The 20,671-nt window shown below is 37.0% G+C and overlaps 1 protein-coding gene across 3 annotated transcripts in view; it reads right to left on the bottom strand.

The window, feature by feature from the left end:
* vegfc (vascular endothelial growth factor c) overlaps nucleotides 1-20,671 on the bottom strand; it is a 53,881-nt gene that overhangs the window by 28,734 nt on the left and 4,476 nt on the right. Inside the window, exon 1 of one of the 3 annotated variants that reach the window (XM_079854046.1) lies at nucleotides 9,466-10,024. The exons of 1 other annotated variant lie outside the window; for it this stretch is intronic. In XM_079854046.1, the coding sequence (XP_079710172.1) occupies nucleotides 9,466-9,576 (111 nt within the window). In that variant the 5' untranslated portion in view covers nucleotides 9,577-10,024. Of the gene's footprint in view, nucleotides 1-9,465; nucleotides 10,025-20,671 lie in introns of those variants that run through there. One more of the 3 variants, XM_079854049.1, reaches the window with a different exon arrangement.

Genomic DNA, 20,671 nt, shown 5'->3' with positions numbered 1-20,671 from the left:
CCTACCTAACTCACTTTCAAAGGAGATCCTCAGAACAAACAGGAGCTTTACAGTTTGACAATTTTTTGAAAGTATAAACTTGAAGGTCATTTTTCATGATACAGGACACTTCGCTGTGCCAGAATATATACAAATGTAACCATTTACATGAAATATGACTTTAAGATTGCATAGTTTCAAATGTTATCATAAAACCTTTGACATAGTAGCTGAACACGATTCTAAACCCACATTGTTACCTGCAAACATTCAGTACCACATACCAAGGAAAATAGCTCTAATCGTGGAAAGAGGAAAAATATAATCCTTGTAGGAAATGACCACTTCTGCATTGACTCCCTTCTGTTTATTCAGGAAACCCAAACACAACAAAAAGAGTATGAACAAGACTATTGTATGTGGCCTCTTCCATGCCTTTGTTTACAGTGATTCCTGAAATAACACACTGGTCTGTTTCCTACCAGAAACAATGGACTGAGTAAATGATGTGTGGAGCACAGAACACAGACACATTCACACGTGAGTCAGGCCCAAACTTCAGGTTTGGTAATTGTAAAAATGCTAATACAATGCCCTATTTTTATGTTTTAGTGGCAACTAAAAAAAGACACTGATGAGAGAACGATACAATTGGGAACCATGAAGTCTAAGAGCACTTGACCCAGAAATGCATTCATTGTTTTACTCTTGTGATCTAATTCATAATATTAGGGATAGCTTTATTCTAATATTACAAAAGAAAATAAATTTTAATGCATAATAATAAAAAATAATACATTTACTAAATTATATTTCATCAGACTCAGTATCAAATATCATGTTAAATTCACATTTAATTTCATATAAAGATAAAATTAAAATTGCATACAACTAGTTGCAGCTATTTTTATTATTAATCATGATTTTTTACAACTGTGCTTTTACTGGGTGAGTCGGAGTGAACAATGCCACTAATAGAGATCAGGCCAAGATCAGGATTTTCATTCAATAATACATTAAATTTCAGTTCGTTTTTCACCAAACCCTATCATATACCCCCATAACGCTTGGCATGAGACCATTCTGTGATACTTTTGCATCTTTTCTTAAAAGCTTGACGCTGGTCGCTAATTCACTGCCATTATATGGACGAATGCGAGTGGGACATTTTTAAAATTTCTCCGTCTGTGGTCCGAAAAATAAAGAACGGCACACTGCATTAGAACAACACCAAGGTGAGTAAATGATGACGTAATTTTCATTTTAGGGTGAACTATCCCTTTAAAGAAAAAAGGTTTGAAATTTTTAAATGAAAGAAAATAAATAGTACATCTGATTAATCAAGTTGAAGGGAGAATGGCGTCAATACGAGATTGCATTTGGCCCCGAAAAGCAGTGATTCATGGGATGTAATGAAATGATGACCTGATGATAGATGCATACAACATCAGTGGCCAGCCATGAGCCACATTGTATTATTGGCCAATAAAAAAAGACTTCACCTTCACCAAGCTAGAAAGTATGTCTCATTGAATTAACCACAATAGAAAGCAGATGGGTTTAACACTTGGGACAGGATGCCATCTCCACTTTAACAAAATCATTTAATGCCACACACGCACAGGATCCCAAAAATGACAATGACACCATCATGACTGACATTATTTTAAAGTTCAAATGTGAGTCAACCTTTTGATGGCAATTATAAAATGTGCATCATTAGACAGAATGCTCATTTCACGTATTCTCTTGATGGCGTAGTGTTTCCTGAAGCAAACCACAAAACTGACACAATGACACAAACAACTAGATCCTTTTTTGGCAATGAGGTTAGAGTTTATCCTCTAAGCTGATACCAGCATCCGGAGCTATTTTGGATGAGGTTTCTGGAAGGCACCCTCACCGAATGAATTCCTTTAGTCTGAGTCAAAAGGCTGCATATTTAGGCCAGGTTTATACAGTTCCAGTTCCATTACAGTCACCCCATACTCCTACATTAAAGCTTAATCAAAACGTCAGCCATCACAACTTCATGATTTATGAGTTCACATTTTCATATTCTCCTTAGGTAAAGATAACTAGCTTGTTGAAGATTATTTAATCAATAATTGATTGATGTATTTGCGAAAATACAGTTGTTTCAAATGTTTCAGCAGCAAAATTGACAATTTCATGATTTCTGCTTTCTTACACAGATACATTTATTTCATAGCTAACCATTCAGAAAGAAAATAAAATGAGCAATTTTAATGCTACAAAGGCCTCTCAAGCAGTCAATTGTGGTTTATAACCTATAATGGGCAGTTATGCAATTGTGAAGAAAGGACCAGACAGTACAAGAGATTATAATCGTAACAGTGCTCAACCAGATTGCTTCTGCACACATACAATAGGTTATATTTTCAAGTAAATAAAAAGCAAAGTCAAAGCCATTCTTATACGAATTTCTACTTTCAACACAATGGAAAATACCAAATGCTGTCACTAGGGAGTATTACAGACATCAACACAGAGCATAACACATGCTCACTGAACTCAGGTGAAACATGGCCCCCATCATGGACATTATAGCAGTGGTGCATATGCACAAGAACACATCTGTTCGCATCTGTTCCATCCAGACATACCTTTCATCCTCAATATTGGACTCCAGAGAGCAGGCTTGCGAATGGTGCTGTGCTCACTGAACAAGAATAATGTCGTTGAAGTCTGCTGGGGGCATGTCTGGGTCTACGTTTTCCAACACTCAGGAGGAGAGTAAGAGGATCTGAAATATCATTAACCCCCTAATGATCTCCTAGAAACCCTAGAACTAACTGCAAGCTTTGAGCCTTTGACCTAGGGGAGAACCAATTCCTTGGAGAATAAGTCTGGCCACAAGTCTGAAGAGTAACTGAGACCCTCTTCAACATCCAAGCATCCCACATTTCAGACAAACAATCCTAATCTGTCACGTTTTCCTAAAGCAATTGAGATGCTCCCCAAGGTAGGAGGACTGCACTATGAAGCTCATGATTTCTATATTACGGCCTCTCATATGAATCTAAACCAACCGCTGGATTCAGTACACACGCTAATGCACAGTTGCATGCGCTCTTGAGACCAAACCATCCGCATGGAAATAATTTTTCCAGTCTTTAGCCTAGTATCTGTTGGATCCATTAATATGACTAAGCAGCATTGGATGCAACATAGAGCACATAACAACAGAGAGCACGGCCTATGTCTGAATCAATCTCAGCCAAAATGGAAAGTTGTGAATCATGCATAATAAGAGCAGGAATGTGCCATTTTGATTTTATGTTGACTTAAAGAAATAATCTAGAGATTTGTCTGAGTCCCATAAGAACCTCTTCGTTTTTTTAGAAAGACTTGCTTTCTGGGTCTGATCCGTTTCACATGTAGAGGCGGGCGTGTGTCAGGATGCAATTACTGTGCACTTCTGACGCGTACTTGGTTAAGGTTTCTGTGGTGCAATAAAGCTATTAGCCTGGAGGGTTGCCCACTACTCAATAAGACCATAGGGATATTAGGTCTAATGTTCTGTAACCCAATTCTTGAGCTCTCCAAAACATAATGCTCTGCATGAAATCCCAATGAAACACCCTGTAGACACGTTTTTAAAAAGCTACACAGATACAGTGGGGGCAGGAGGGGTTCTTGTTTTGGCATACTTAAAGCATTATATGAAGCATATATCCTGGCAGGACAGAAACTGTCAAGAGTGACATTAGTACGGTTTAAGCAGCATCCACTCAGTGAGTATTCATAGGTCTTGGCATGTGGATTACATAAGTCTTAAGAAAGCTTTAAAAGATTAGTTTGTCTAAAAATGAAAACTCTAACACCATTTACTTACCCTTAAGTTGTTCCAAACCTGTATGACTTTCTTTTCTGTGTTAAACACATAAGCGGTTAATTAGCTGAAATTCCAAGCTGCCCTTTTTCTTGCTACACTGTTTCTGCTTTCATTGAATGGAAAAGAGCAGCTTCGGCATTTAGCTAAAATTTCTTCATTTGTGTTAAACAAAATAAATAACACATTTTTGGAATTACATGAGGCTGAATAAAAGATGACAGACTTTAATTTTCCCTATTCTTTTTGTAAATACAATGCATTAATATTCAAATATAAAGACCTTTAGGCACCAGAGAAGACAACCTACAGACATTAACCTATTAAGTGTGACACACAAAACAATGCAAAATAATAAGGACTCCACACATTTGCTTCATGTATTATAATAAAACTACATGAATCATCTGTAGACTAGAGGACTCTCTTGACTCTATTTACAGAATTGATAACACTTGTCCACTCATTAAGTTGATTCATTGGACTTTTTAGTGCTGGTTTCTTGGGCTGTGTCCAAAATCGCCCTCTATACCCTTAAATACTAGGGCACTATTTCAGGGGACAGCCATTTGTAGTTGTGTCCGAAACCATAGTGGACGTTATCGCGTGCACTCATTCAATCCCACAATGCATCGCAATAACAAATGTACAATGATGTATGCTCAACGGAGTTGCGCACCGGATTAATTCCTACATCTGACCAGATGTCACCCACATCTGAATCATCCATCCACTTTCCAAACCGCTCGTCCAATGTGGCTACAGCGTAATATCATACAGGTACAAATTCCTTTTTAGGAAATGAATATTAAATTGTTTAATTAAGGTTTATACTGTCACGTTCAGTTTAGTTTTGTTCATGGACTTTCAGTGTGTTTTCATCTGTCACATGTTTCTTGGTTTAGTTTCCCGCTACTCATCCGTCTCCTTGGTTACCATCATTATTAGTTAATGTGCGTCAGCTGTGTTTAGTAATTATCCTCGTTGTGTTCACTACTTAAGTTGTTCCTTCTCCTGCAGTCCTTGTCTGGTCACTGTAATACCTACACTGCTGTGTTAATGTGAGTTTCCCTGCTCGTTACATGATTCTTGAGTGTTATTATTAAAGTGTTGTTTGGATTTTATCTTCTGAGTCTTCAGCCTGTTCTTGGGTACACCACACCATTACATATACATTAGTTTCCATGACAGAATGCAATATAAATCTTTTCATCTCACTACTGGAGCTGCCAGTTTGCTAAGTTTCAAATAATGATTAAATAACAAGCAAAAACTATGCAAAAGCGGCAGCCCATTCCATTATATATTTATAATATATAAATATATTACTAAACTAATGTAGGGAATAATAAATGAGGGTATAGGGGGGTGATTTTGGACACTGCCCAGGTCTCCAGAGCAACATACCTCTAAGATAAAATAAGCAATTAAAAAGCAGTTGATGTTACACAGTACTGTACTTTTTTTTTTTTTTTTTTAAGATAATTCTGGCCTCTGCCTACATGTGCACGACATGTTCCTTTTCGTCTCACTCTGACTAAATGAACGGGTCACTACACAAACCAGTTTTATCCATTAGAGCAGTGATTCAGGGTTTAGAAAGATTTCCATTTCCTTTGTAAGTCTCTGTAAGTCTTTGCTACACTGCAAGTCATGACTTCTCATTAAGATCTGTACAAATGATTTCATACCCACTCGTGGTTGAAATTTGGAGACGAGGACTAATGACTTCATGTTTGTCAAATTTCACATCTAAATTTGATTTGTAAATAAATATGCCATTTTGTCTAATAGGGAAAGTGTCTGCATGATTGCTCACTGAACAGACAAGCTCAGGCGTAAAGGGAAACGAATGGCAAGGTTTTCTGTTTTTAGCTCAAACAAATCACAGTAAAGGTGACCAATTTTACAACAATGTTACATGATATTCTGTATAATGTGTAAAAAGAAACATTTCTGATTTATTGTCTATAAAGGAGTACTTAAGGCTTACTGATAGGGCTCTGTGGGTACATAAGACAAAAAAATCCCTACTACTAATTCCCTTCTCATACTGCCTTAGTCTACTACCAAGGGTCTAGTCCAGGGATGGGCAACTTCAGTCCTGAAGGGCCACTGTCCTGCAGGGTTTAGCTCCAACCCTGATAAAACTCACCTGCCTGTAGCTTTCTAATAATCCTAAGACGCTGATTAGCTTGTTCAGGTGTGTTTGATTAGGGTTGGAGCTAAACTCTGCAGGACAGTGGCCCTCCAGGACTGAAGTTGCCCATCCCTGGTCTAGTCTCCATACTTTTCTTACTCCATACTACTCAATACTAACAGTTTACACTCCCAGAGTGGTCCACACACTGGCTATAATAAGGTTCCTAGAAGTCAGGCAAAAAAAAAAAAATTACTCATTTTAAGTGATCTGGATTTTTCTGCTGTATAACACATTCCAGTGCTTCTCCTTGCAGAGGAAATTGCAAAAGCGGTCTCGGATCTGAAAAAAAGTGCAAAAACCCCCCAAAAATCTCAGTCCCCCAGCTGCTTCAGGCACACTGCTGGGTCACAGTCAGGGCTGAATTCCTCTGCTGAGGGGGACTGAGATCCACAGCCAGTTTATAGACAGCGCAAAAAGAAGGAGACAGCAACAGCTACTCAAATTGAAAATGCAATCACTACAGATTAAAGAAAGAGATTTTTACAGATGTCCAAACCAAAAAGTAGCCTAATTATTTTGATTTTTTGCTCCTGTGTCTGTCCATGTGAGTGAGTGACTGAATGAAGAGCGACATTTTTGATTGGCTCTATACCAAGATTATCGTTAACGAAAACTATTACGAAAACCCGAAGCCACAGACAACAATAAAAAAAGGGTTGGCTAAAGACTGCAAACTAAACTAATACTTAAAATGTGAACTAAAAAAATGAACTTTCATGAAAGACTTTAATATTTTCAGTCAACATCTCTCAAGTCTACTCAAACCAATTAGACAACAAGTAGCATAAAACAAGCAAAGTTCGCTTTTTATAGCTTTTTTTAGTTTGTGGAGCTGTTTAAGAGATGAAAAGTCGAATTAATATTGTAAAACGATACAATCAAAATAAAAAAAATATCAACAAGTAAAACTAGACTGACATTGAAAACCAAAACAAACTATAATAACCCTTTTATATCGATGCACAGTAACTGTTGCCACTGCAGCCTTAAAGAGAACCAAGAACTAACTACTAACGTCACTAAACTAAACTTAACATCACCTCATATCATCTACTCCATTTTCCTCCATGAACATTTGGTACACTCCCCCCAAAAACACTTTAAAGCCTTTCAAACATGTCATTCCTTTACTACATCATGAAAATAGGTTCTTAGAAGTAACAGCTACTGAAACACCCCATTTAGAGAAGTTGTCTAATTCAAAGAATTACCTCCCCAAAGACGTGAAGTCTTCTTGCTTATGTCATCACAACATCTGACTCACCCTCCCCCCCTCTAAAAAAAAAAGCTCCTCTAAAGTTGTGAAAGTGTTGAAAGGTGGTTGTGCTAAATCTGAAGTTAAAGGATGAGCCGATCTGGCAGGTGTATTGGCTATTAGAGTGGTGAAGACAAGAGGCAGAAGTGAGTAATCTGTTCCACCTGTGCTAACTTTACTACCTGGGAAGACACATGTACCACACACTCACACTGGAGAAGATATCCCTGGGGAATCCCTTGGTTATCAACAAAGAGCAGAAATAAACAAGAATGGTTTAAAAGAGGGGAATAAAAGCTCTTTTACTACTAGCTGAAGGTCCTTTATCAACTGTGGTTTATCCTCGGGCATTCATTACTAGCCATGAGACACACTTGGTGGCTGAAATATAATGCTTACTTAATCCAGAGAGTCTCAAGAGACTTGCAACATAGCGGCTAATAATACAAAATAGACATTCCCAAAGCAGTCAACATCCCAGTTAAAATGATGGACTTTTTGTAAAGCCACATGACAAAACCATTCGTCAGTCCCAATGAATGAGGTCAAGACTGCAGCTGAGCCTTTAAGACTACAAATCAGGGGGTCCCAGCATCTCATGTGTACTCACCAAGCACCCACATTTCCCAGGTGACCCCTTCAGAAAGATAGTCTTACTAGACAATAACTCTCTCTACATGTACAATCTGCATGATTTACAATTACAATCACAATTACTAATGATTTACAAGACAGCTTTGCCAAACATATGAGAGATGGCCATGACAGAAAAGTCCAAGGGAGAGAAATAAGGTCAGTAAATTAGTCGATCGCTGACTGATGCCCAATGAATTATTGAGTCAACCATCCCATACATTCATATAGCGTACAGCCACATGTGCAATTATGGAACAATTATTCAATTTCGTGGCATAAGTGCAAGACAAATATCCCCCAAGTGGACTGAAAATAAACCATTAGAAATTCAGCAGCTTTTTATGTTGTTGCTGTTGTACTTACGATTGGCTTTTGCTTCTCTCAGTGAATTCCAGCTAAATGAATCTTAATAACCATAGGATTTCACAGCGACCCAAAGGAGTTTAAGAGAGAGAGAGAGAGCAGTGAAAACAAAGCAAGTCTAATTTTAGGCACTCATGATTAGTGTACCGTACGGTCCATGTCGCACATTACCAATGGGAAGCATTTCAAGACCTTATCAAGATGTCCACATTGTTGCGCGTAGCATATGGTACCTATCATTTATACACTGCACATAGTACAATTCTTCTGCTGCTGTATATTAAATGATAGAATGGTGTGTCTAAGTAATCATGTATACTAGAGTAATTTAAAACATATTGTGGCTGGGTGTGTGAGCTAAGGAATTAACAGACATCTCTTGTTTTCAGACAGGTCACATTGGAGCTCCTGAGGTAAGAAGAGATAATCAAATTAATTGCACCCATTGAGTATATTTATCATCACATGATCAAAGAAACACTTTCTCTCTTCTTTCTTTCTCAGTGGGGAGACAGAATAATGAGAGAGATAGAGAGACTTCAGGTTGCTGACCCAATGTCACCTGCTTCCACTTCTTATGGCAATATAACTGTGCTCTCAAATTATTTGCCTTATAAACCATAGATGTGTGAATGAAGTTATCTTAAAGTGACGTCCATATGATAAATAGGCTACATGAAAATGCTAAATATTCTAGAGGTATTGGGTGCGTTTAATAATTTTTTTGAATATATATTGTAATAAATAAAAACAAAAACACAAATAAATAAACAGAGAACAGTACAGTCAAAAGTTGTTTAAATGTCACATTACCCTAAATGGTAAAAAAAAAAAAAAAAAAAGTATTTTAATGATCTGTCCAAGCTTAAGAGATTTAAATACATTTTTGGATTTTATGTAAGTTCCATTCAAGTGTTTTCGCAAGAAGACCCTAATAAATGAATCAGGATTCTAAACTAAAGCTAATCTGGGCTAAGTACAAGCATAGTCACCAGTGCCAGTGATGTTGGCTGTTGATTTGTTGCATCTCAGAGCTCCAAGCAGTACAACTAAGTTTGAAAATAACTTCATGCTGAGTTTAGGGCAACAAATCAACTAATAATAAATGATGCATCAAACCAATTTCTCCACTTTTAAAAGATAAAACTTGAAAATGATCTTGCCAGTGCTTACCATGGCATCTCCTTGATCTTGGTCATAATCATAGTAGTCGTGACTTGACTCCAAAGCAAGGTTTGCATAAAACAATGCGAGACAGAAGACAGAAATTCCAAATAAGTGCATTTTAGAAAGAAAAAAAAATTCTCTGAAGTCTGAGCAGAGTCTGTTGAAAGTTCCTCTTTTGCAGCTTTCAGCAGCAGGTTTCTAAAAAAATCTGTCCTTAAACTAAAATAATACCCATGTATACATCCAACATTTTAAGAAGACACTTCGACACTGGTCCATGGAATGCACTTTGAGCTCGTCCCTTCACAAGCGCCTGTGAACATCCACTCCGTGCGGAGAGAGATCAGTGTGGAAGTGCGCTCAGCGCTCTATGGCATGTTTTATGCAATTTCACGCTGCTACTTTGACTCCTTCTCCTCCCCCTCTCCGTTTTCCCCCAGCCTGCCTCTTCTGTCGCTGCTAGACACATTCCGAAACATCAAGAGAGGAATATGAGTCATGGCACGCGCGCTTTTCTCAGGTGTCGACTACAGCACGTCAAAGTCATTGCGAGCAATTCACGCACGAGCGCGCCGAATGAACCATGCAGTTGCCGTTTTTTTGTGTAAGGTGAAAGGGCAGTGGTTCGTTCCAACATGAAAACTGTTTTTACTTACCCATTCACCTCATATTTATTTTTAAAGAATATGCAGGTCTGGCTTTTTATAGGCCTACTATTACAATGAACATGGACGAGCTTAAAAAAATTAACGCAAAAACAAGATAAAAGTAGCCTATCATAAAAATGCGACTGCTTACTTAGACATAAACCTAGATTAAAATGTTTTGAAAGAGTATACAAGTTTAATATACCACTTATTGACAATGAAAAGTGTTTTTTTCAGCATGCTAAATTTAAACTAAGTTTAAAAATGTTATAAAAAAAACAATAAAGTAAGAGTATTATAGACATTGTAAACCACACACTAAATAATACTAATACTAATAAAACAACACGCGTGTATGGTCAATTCTGGTTAATTGGGCCACCTTGATTGGGGCTGGGTAAATTGGGATGACTGTCAAAAATTGGAACAATTTACCTGAATTCACCCTACTCATAGTGAGCTTCTTTGGGGAAGTTTAAATTCTCTTGGAGGGTTTTTCTCCATAGGGGGTCTTAGTCCTCAAGTTCACAGAGGGCTCTTCTAATGCTGTGGAATGCAAGTCCCACTTGAGTCATTGTGTTCCATTTACCGCTGTCAAATGGTTGCATTTCATTTTGTGATCTTCTCAAATACTACTTTAAGTAGCAGGCTAAACATGCACTGTCAAACGCATTCAGTGTTAACACTAAAGGTCTAGTTTGAATAGGCTCAGGGGCTAAGGGTTTGTGAATGATAACCTAATTAGCCATGACACCATTGAATACTTCAATGTGAAAATACCTGACAATTCATAAATAGCTGGCCAAATGCTTTCCAGGGCAATTGAGATAAAAGTTCTGCTTTTGTTTTCTATTAAATAAAAATGATAATGATAAATGATTGTACCAAATGACTGGTGACAATACAAATATGGTGGTTGTTGTTGTTGTTGTTGTTAAAACCAAACAATTCCATAAGCAGAAGACGTAGTAGCCTATTTCCAAGTCAATGCAAATTATTTGCGGAACTTAATATCGCAAATTTGAAGCAAACAAAAGGCTTGTCAGTCATACTTGGCAGTGGCCAGCAACTTTGCCAACTTGTTTGACTTCTCTTTGCTTAGGAACTGTCTCATTCTGCTTCCCTGAATGCTATGACTGGTCTAATTCTAAAAGGTCAAAGTTCGGACTAGTTTCATAAGGATTAACATGAGTTACTTGTGCTTTGACGTTACTAAACAGATTACTTCATGGGAGAAGTTATAATGTCGTCATGCAGCCAGGCGTCTGGTGCTGCTTTTTTAGCCACATATAATCGTATTTAGAAGTCCTCAGTGGAGCTTTTGACATACTTAGATTTAGTCTCAAAAAGAGTTTCAGAAGCTGACTATAAGTTCCATGCTTTTGTTCTACATTACCATTTACATCCTTTTCCATTTTTCCCTCATCTGGCCCACGCATACCAAGTAATCTGGAATCTGTGTCCTTATTTAAACTCTCTGCTTTGTGCTCCAGAACTCGTTTCAAAGCAGTTTTGCGTATGATTTGTATAATGCCGTCATTATAATAAATTACTGATTTTTATCAATTAAAGCTGATCTGAGGGTTTTGTCTGACAATATTTGTTTTTTTTTACATTTCATTTTTTTTATGCACATTAAATTAATTTAAATAAAAAAGAAAGAAACATGAAATCACTTGACACTTGATGAACCAATATGCTTTAGTTACATCACAGCCATGAATCATGATGTGCTTAGTAGTTTGCAGGTGGAATTGAAGGAGGGACATTTCCATTATTGAGAGTATTTGATTGGACAAAAGTCTGTTTATGAGAAGTAAATTGTGTATTTTAAATGTGAAAAAGAGAGTTTTGTCAATGATTAGAAGAATACTAGCATATGTTTGCTTCAAACTATAACATGGATGAAATAAAAGCTACATAACTTTGACTTAATTTTCATTATCATTTGTAGCTGTAGTGGTTGTATTGAGAAGCACAGTTTTGTATCACACCTGGTCCAAATACGGGTCCACTGACTTCATTGACACCAACTATGAGCACTCAGTCTGTGGCCTGAAAAGGAAGGCACCACCATAGGAATTTATGAGGGTCCTCATGGCACAGTGACCCAGCACTGTATAACACTTTTGCTTGTCTGCTCATGTGTGCACAGCTTGTTCCCACACTGGGAATTTCTCCTGCCGGAACTGGGAAACAATGGATGTGGGAGTCCTGTGACTGGAGCTGCTGCTTTGGGAAGCGCTGGACCCTGTTAATGCTGGAATTTGCAGTGTCCCTTACGTTTCAAACAACGGTTGTGTTGGGTAGGGTAGATCGATGAGGATAAGATGGTCACGGGGGGTAGGCCTAATCTTGCACTCTCCAGCAATCCTTGGCATCCCCATTGGTTTGTTTGTAATAAATTATATGGCATTTTGACATTGAAGGCCTATAGATAGGAAAATACAATGTCACTGCATTTTGTGTTTAATGTATACAATGGAGAAGGACTATTATTGAGCAGATATTTCAACGTCAAAAACGACCCATAGAATTAAAAACCAAATGGAGGGCCTGTGTTTCAGTAATTAAGAAGGGAAACGTGCTATGACTGAGATAAGGATTGGTCTTAAAGCGTCTTTGTTTCACAGTTGACAGCTGAGACAATTAATTAACCAACAAATAAGGAAAATGGTCATGCAAGAGCATGTTGTGTGTGGTCTTGTATGGGTGACAGTAGCCTTAAATAAGAAACAATTACCCACAGTAGAAACCATGTTAGTTCTCATATCATCAATAATATTAATATGTTATGTTATTAATTAATTAAATTGATTAAAAGTAACTATAAATAATTTTACATTGCTGTAAAAACTTCGTTTTCAATGTTGATAATAATATGAAATGTTTCTTAAGCACAAAATCAGAATATTAGAATGATTTCTGAAGAATCATGTAACACTGAAGACGATGCTGAAAATTTGTGGCCTTGCCATTACAGAAAATAAATAACATTTTAACATAAAATTTATGTTTCAAGTTGTAATAATGTTTCACAATATTACTGTATATTGTACAAATATAGTTAGTTAGAACCAGCATGATATTTTTAATGTAAATAGGGAGGAGATACTGACAGAGTTCCAAAGTTTAGGTGGAATTTAAAACTATAAAATTACATCAAACTTACTTAGATATGGTGATCAACACTTGCTTTGAGAGATAAAATCCAACGACAACGGCCAAGACACCTGTTACCCTAGCTTCCCTGTTGGGTATCTTGAGAGAGTAAGTCCTATCCTGCCTTCAACAACATACACTTAATGTAATTGTATGGTCAAAATATCCAGTTCTAGAATAAAAAGAAAATGTAGACGAAATCTTCTCATAGTCATGTTAGGAAATGTTTGATGACTGGATAGCAGTTCATAAAAAGTGTGCAAACCACTGGTTAGACTGTCACGGGCACTATAGAGGCATTTGACCCTCGGCTCATTGACATATTTGCCAAGCAAATTACCCTCACTGAGAAGGTTTTCAAAGTAAGGGACCAGTGAAGTGACCTCTTATAGGCGATCTTTTACACATGTAAAAACATTCCCACTCACACACATACTGACACACACACACACTGGCATTCGAGAGATGCTAAAGAGTGAGAGAATGGGGAGGGCTAAAATAGAGAGAAAGAGACCTTCCACCTCTAGCCTGCTTGCATTCGTATGGAAATAAGTCTTCTCGAGAAGTTTACGTTAAACTCTGAATGAGGATTAACATGGCTCCCGCTTCACTAAACAAAGCAATTACTGAGCACACATCTCCGTCAGCCTGACCGGCTGTATAAATACTGCCTATCCTGCTACAAACAAATTGCAAAGTCACAAACAAATTGTATTTCTTGGTACAGACTGAGTAAATGAATTTAGCACTAAATGTACTAAACTGTGATTTTATCACATCCTTCATGACGACATGAGATGCGTATGGAATTTTCAGAAAGAATTTGCTTTGAATATAGTATAAATCAAGGCCACAAATGAGACCTCTGACTCCCACCTTTGTTTAATTCTTGTTATGAACGATAACGGGTGCGAGGAGATGTTTGACAAAGACTGATAGCCCATCTCACAACTTCGAAAAACTTGAAAATGTAGTATCTCAGTTTTGCCTAAACGTTTATATACTAACATTCACACAGATCACATTGTGTGTGAAGGAATGACGCCTCAGGCTTTCACAAAAGATAATCTGTAATCTGTCTAACAGACAGATTTGTCCAAACTGGCCTTTTAAGCTTCACTGGTCATATACAGTGGGGCAGTTTTCTCAGTGTTAACGTATATTGAGATTTAATCTGTTTTCTTTAGGATATAATCAAGCAAGCCTTACTAGTTCTGAACTGAACTAGCAAAACGGTTCCCATGGTTATTATTCATGACCTCATCTCTAAATAGCTTTTTTACAGCTTGTACCGTCTTGCTTATTTCTTTTGTATATATATATTTTTTTTATTTCAAAAGTAATTATTAAGAGCTCAGTATAATAATTTGATCTCAGCCAACATAAGAAGTATTTAGAGGACTGTGGATGAAATGTCTATTTGCATTAAGGATGACAGTCTCTGACAATTTCTGGGAATGTTCTCTTCTTTTAAACATGACTCAGAGGAAACAAGTTTGACAGGGCGTCAGAATGATAAGACTTTTGGGCAAAAAATTGTGGTGAGTGTGTAACTTAATGAAATATTAAAATTCTTAGTCATTGTCAAGGACTCACATGACTTGCACAAGGTCAAATAGAGATTACAAATTTTAGTGAAGACAAAAGAGTCTTATTGGCATTTGGAGTTTGACCTTTACAAAATTAGCATAATGTCTTTCCCGACAAATGACACTCAAAGTAAACAATTGTCTGCAAAGTTAGAAACAAAGAATAAGTCTAAGAAGATAGCAGAAATCAATGATATAGAGTGATTTCCCCCCTTCACTTCATATAAAAGTTGTGTAACCGCAGTGTAGAAATATGAGGGGAATATATTATGAAATCAAATGCAGTGCAGCCAAAGAAAACTATTTGAAGCAGCAAAAAAAAGTGTACAAGACAGAAATGCCAGTAAAACTGATGGCAGATTAGATGATTTTGGCATCAATTTCCCTGAAGCGAAGTCTTATAGGACCTCGATTCCTGGCATATTACCGTGGGGTCATGATGTACATCAAAATGTACACTATCATATGGGAACTGGGTATAGAGCACCTGCCAGCCAAACAACAAAACCAACTGTTACTCTTCAAAAGGCTGAGGTCAGATCACTTGTAAATTAGGAAAACGACCCCTCCAGACTAGCTGACGAGAGAGAGAGAGAGAGAGAGAGAGAGAGAGAGAGAGAGAGAGAGAGAGAGAGAGAGAGAGAGAGAGAGAGAGAGAGAGAGAGAGAGAGAGAGAGAGAGAGAGAGAGAGAGAGAGAGAGAGAGAGAGAGAGAGAGAGAGAGAGAGAGAGAGAGAGAGAGAGGTATGTTTCCCATGAACATTTGCCAGGTTCTGTCGGACTAATCCGCAGGGAAAAAAACAAACCCAGTGTCTTTCAGGACTTTGGTTAAGTAATGAGGAATTCTTGCCTCAGTCTTTAATAGGAGAAAATGGCCTTTTTTTCTTGTCCTCAGGACTATACAGACTGATGTCTCAACCTGCTTAGTTATCCGAGAAGCAGGCTTTTCAGACATCGAAGAGCTTGTTTATTTCACATTAACTCAGATAAGTCTTTGTCAAATAACAAGCCTTAGATTGGCGTATGTAAGTAATAGCCAAATTCAGGCGTGTAAATCTGCATGTGAGCCACGCAAGGACTAAACAGTGAGCAACTAGATTCTTGAGGCCTAGTCAGCTTTAATTTGTCTTCTCTTTACTCATAAATCTGCTGTTAGTCTGCAATAAAATATTTATCCTTCATTTTTTTCATTTCCTTCATATTTTATTTAACCATGAAAATCTCTCTGAGATTAAAAATCTCTTTCACAGGAGTGTCCTGGCCAAGAATGGACAGCAGTTACAATCACAAACTTACAGATCAAAACAACAAATATAAAATTAAAGGGTTAGTTCACCCAAAAATGAAAATTCTGTCAGTAATTACTCACCCTCATGTTTTTCCAACCCCGTAAGACCTTCGTTCATCTTCGGAACACAAATTAAGATATTTTTGATTAAATCTGAGAGCTGGATCCATAGGCTTCTAAGTGATTGAAACTTGCTGGCCCAGAAAATGTATTAAAGACATTGTTAATATAGTCCACTACAGTGACTACAGTGGCGCAATCTTAAGTTTATAAAGCGACGAGAATACTTTTTGTGCACAACCCCCCCCCCCCCCCACCACAACATGTTGGGTGAGTAATTACTGACAGAATTTTCATTTTTGGGTGAACTAACCCTTTAAAACACTTTTAACAACTGCACATCATTGAGTCTTCTTCGAGTGACCGAATAATAGATTTAAAATGTTCCATTAATGTTCAGATTAAAAAGATAAGTTAAAGGGATTGAAATAATATCAGCTGCTATTTTCAAATAGATAGTTTCCACACAATCACGGCCTGGTGATTTATTTATATCAAGCGATTTAAGTGATTTATGGACATCAGAACTCTTGATATGTACAAAAGTGAACTCCGCCTTTTTAAAACAAGTTTCTGAACTAACAAAATCATAATTTGAGCACAAAAGATTTTGTGACTCAAATAATGACCCAGAAGCAATAAAATGCTTATTAAAATAATTTAGCATTTGCTCTTTATCAGATATGCTAGTAGAATCCGTATTTATACATGAAGGGTCAAGAGCCTCAAGCAGGCTCTTTTTATGTTCCCTACCATAACTTCATCAAATCATCACTGTTGTATTTTGTAAATCAATGATTACATCATGATTAAATCAATCATGTTCATATCTGTGTGCGTTTTATGAATGTTTATGACATTTTATAATGTTATTCTAATACAGTGATGCCATTACGTTGTTACTTGGTCTGACAAAACCTTTGGCTTGTATTTAGGGATCAACCATAGACTGTAAAAAATATGGACAAAGCGTCTGTGACGTCAACGTCACCCATAGACTTTCTGAAGAACAGTTTTGAAGCCGTTTATGGGGGGTATGGGCGGCGCCATCTTGGAAAATCCTAACCCCGCCCACCTTCTGGCCAATCCATATATGTGTAAAGGACGCGAGTCTGGTTATTCTGCAAATGGAACAGCGCGCGTCACTCAGCTCGCTCTGCTACTCCGGTTATCTCTGTATGTATATTTTAGGCAACAATAAAACGAAATAAGTTATAAAACACCACACTGCCTCTTTTCGTTTTTATTTAAAGAAATCTTAAACATTATAGCCACACAAATGTGGTTCAGGCAACGGGTATTGATTATATTCACTGCATATAACGTTAATATAAAACTAACCCTGCCTCTTTTCGTTTAAATATATAATATAAAAATATTAAACATTTTAATATGGTCCAGGCAATATGTGCATTTGTACTAAACAACAGATGTTGCAGTAAACAACATTACAGATCATCTTCATTGTATTAAAATTTAAAATGACAAAACTCAACCCAGTCTCTTTTTGTTCAATTTCAGTTTTATCAATATTAGCCATTATAAAAGTATGAGTAAAAGGTACAAGAAGCTATACAAATAAAGCAAACAATTCAGTCAAACATACAAAGTCAGTGCTCTAGTCTAACCATACAATGGTAACGTTAAAGTTAAATAGCTTATAAAGTTCTGAAATTTCACTTAACTTAGCCCTCAGCCAAAACGATTGGCCAGGGAACAAATTATAGATTCACGAGACCAAAAATCACCCGTTAGATACACAAGACGAATTATATCTCATGTTTAACCACTACAGAGACGCCAGAGTCAGAGGCAAACGTCAGAACGACTAGCCGAGGACAGGCTGTTCCAGGCGGGGTACATGAGCGCCGAGTGCCCGGTGTTCGCCTGCATCTCACAACCTGGATAAAAATTTCATAAATCTTTAATAAACCACAGATTTGAGCTTTAAACAACTACATTCTCGCCTGAAAAACTCTTAAAACTACATTTCATGATACAAAGACAGTAGTATTATATTTCAACTGTATATTAAAAAATGGCGCTTCTTATGTTGTCATTCTCCTTGGCGCAGCCTATGCTCGTTATCAGCTGTCAATCAAGCTGTCAATCAAAGTTAACCACGCCCTTATTTGGCATACATTTTATATCTAAATACTATCTAAACTAACGAGTTAGAAAAAAAATTCACCCCCCTCACAGTTGTCAGGCACTCAGAACCTATCGAAAAATACAATAAAAGTCCATGGGACCAACCTGTAAAAACATGAATTTATGCTGTGAAAACAGACATTTTAACATGGGGTCTATGGACATTTGCTCCCTTTTGGGACCTGCCCCTAGCGGATTTTCGATGTATTGCAGTTTTTCGCACTTCCGGGTAGGCTTCATTTTTCAGATTAGAATGTTGCCCCTTGGGATCAACTAGGTCTGGGTAGATCAATCATTTGACCCCCTAATGAACTTAATGAAATCTAAAGAATTCTAATCTCTGAAATGCATACAAAGACATGAAAGTCAAACAAAATTTCTACCTGTCAAAACAGACATGGTGCTCTTCATTGCTGTGATAGCTCTCAATGATAACATGACCTCATTACCTTATTGGTTTGGTAAACTACAGGAACACAGCACTACTTGGGCAATTTGTGTCTTTTAGGAAGATAGAAGCATCAAAATACAATTGTAATACTAAAAGTATGCTTTGAATGTGTTTCACTCTACCATTTTGTTTTAACTGTCACTATATGTGTGTGATGCATGAAATAGGATTATCTAGGTTTTATGTTGGATCTGAATCTGTTGCGTAGGAGACAGTTATAGACGTTCATTGCTGAGCCACTATTATTATTCCAAACCAATGAAATCATCCTTGCTGGCTGGTTTTTATTTACTCTGCAGCATACCATATGTAGAGGTCATTTGCTGTTTCATGCTTGTCTATTTAGCTTTTGCAGGATTAATGTTATTCTACAAAAGGTCTGCATGAGTGGCACAGTGAGTGTACATGAAACAAATAGCTATATCAGAATCGAGTCCTCCTGGGAAATTCCTACTTATGAGTCCTACTTTGGAAATCACAATTACAACACGATGTGCTTTAAATTACTTTGGTTGGAATAAAATGGACTCGCTGAAAAATCTCTATTTTTCTCTTCCAGACAAAGACATTACGTTTTTTTTTGTGATAATGCAATGAAAAGATCATAGGATGTACATTAGCTGTGTATTAGTAATTATTTTTATTTTACTTTAATGTGCAAACTAAATTGTAGCTACTGTCAAATTTAAAGTGGAAGAAATGTAGCTTTTTTCACATGCAGACATTTTCTGTTCTGAAATTAATTTATGATCCACATTACTGTCCTTATTGTAAATGATGCTATAACTTGGAATCCTCTCAGCTCCATGTAAAAGTTAATGTTAGATCTATTTCTCTCTACAAATCCTAACTTTCATGATCACATATACTGTATAGCGTGACACTAATCTCAGACATGTGTAAACTTTCAACAGAGGTCTTGCGGGAGTGGTGTATGTTTTTAACATAAACGTCCTCTGAAGAGAGACTGTTTGCTAACTCTGCTCCGGTGTTTTGGGAGAGATGAGTGATTTATCATCACTTCCTTTACAGCAAGGAGGTACACTTGTGTGAAGGTTTTCAGATTTTAATTCTCATAAATCGGTAGTGATGCGATGTCAGCATGCTGCACAGAAAAGCTGTCAAGGCCTGGATTTTACGGGAAGCCACTGAACGGAAACTTCAGGCCCCAGGTATAGACCCGGGTTAATCCACACAGAGGCTTCTTATTCTGTTGCTCAAGTCATCATCTACAATCAATCATCAGTGCAATACTTTCATCAAGTTTCAGCTGTAAAACTGGTAAATACAAATACATTTATGTTCAAAACAAAAGTCTTAAGTTTGGCATTTGAAGACATTGCTGTAACGATATATATATATATATATATATATATATATATATATATATATATATTACTGAAAATGCTTCTATTTATAATTAAAAAAAAAAAAAATTCTATACAAATTATATATAAATTATATCATTAGCTCTTGGAAAACCCTCAGCAGTAAAGTCAATCCTACATAACACAGAGCCTGCATCATTTTACATAAAGTAGGTATATTTTTTGGCATAATATTCAGTGGTGCTTTTGCTCCAACAAAGCTGAACATTCCTTTTGATTGTGTAGTATACTGTATGGTACTGCTATATTTGAGTTTTATATTGCCTCATGTAGAGAGACTATATTACTCCAGTAAAGTAGGGGGGGATGAGGCAAAGGTCACACACCATTTAAAACACACTGAGACACAAATACAAAGTCAGCTTTTTCAAGTCTATATGCCTGCTTATTACATGGCTTGGTTGAATTCTAATGTAGAATGCGGTCTGTTATTTCTTGATTACGCTGCTAAGTATAACACACTGTTGCCATGAAAAA

The sequence above is a fragment of the Squalius cephalus genome (genome assembly GCF_949319135.1).
Source record: "Squalius cephalus genome assembly, chromosome: 2".
Classification (NCBI taxonomy): domain Eukaryota; kingdom Metazoa; phylum Chordata; class Actinopteri; order Cypriniformes; family Leuciscidae; genus Squalius; species Squalius cephalus.
The sequence above is the reverse complement of the archived record's forward strand: the minus strand, read 5'-3'. Positions and strand labels throughout refer to the sequence as shown.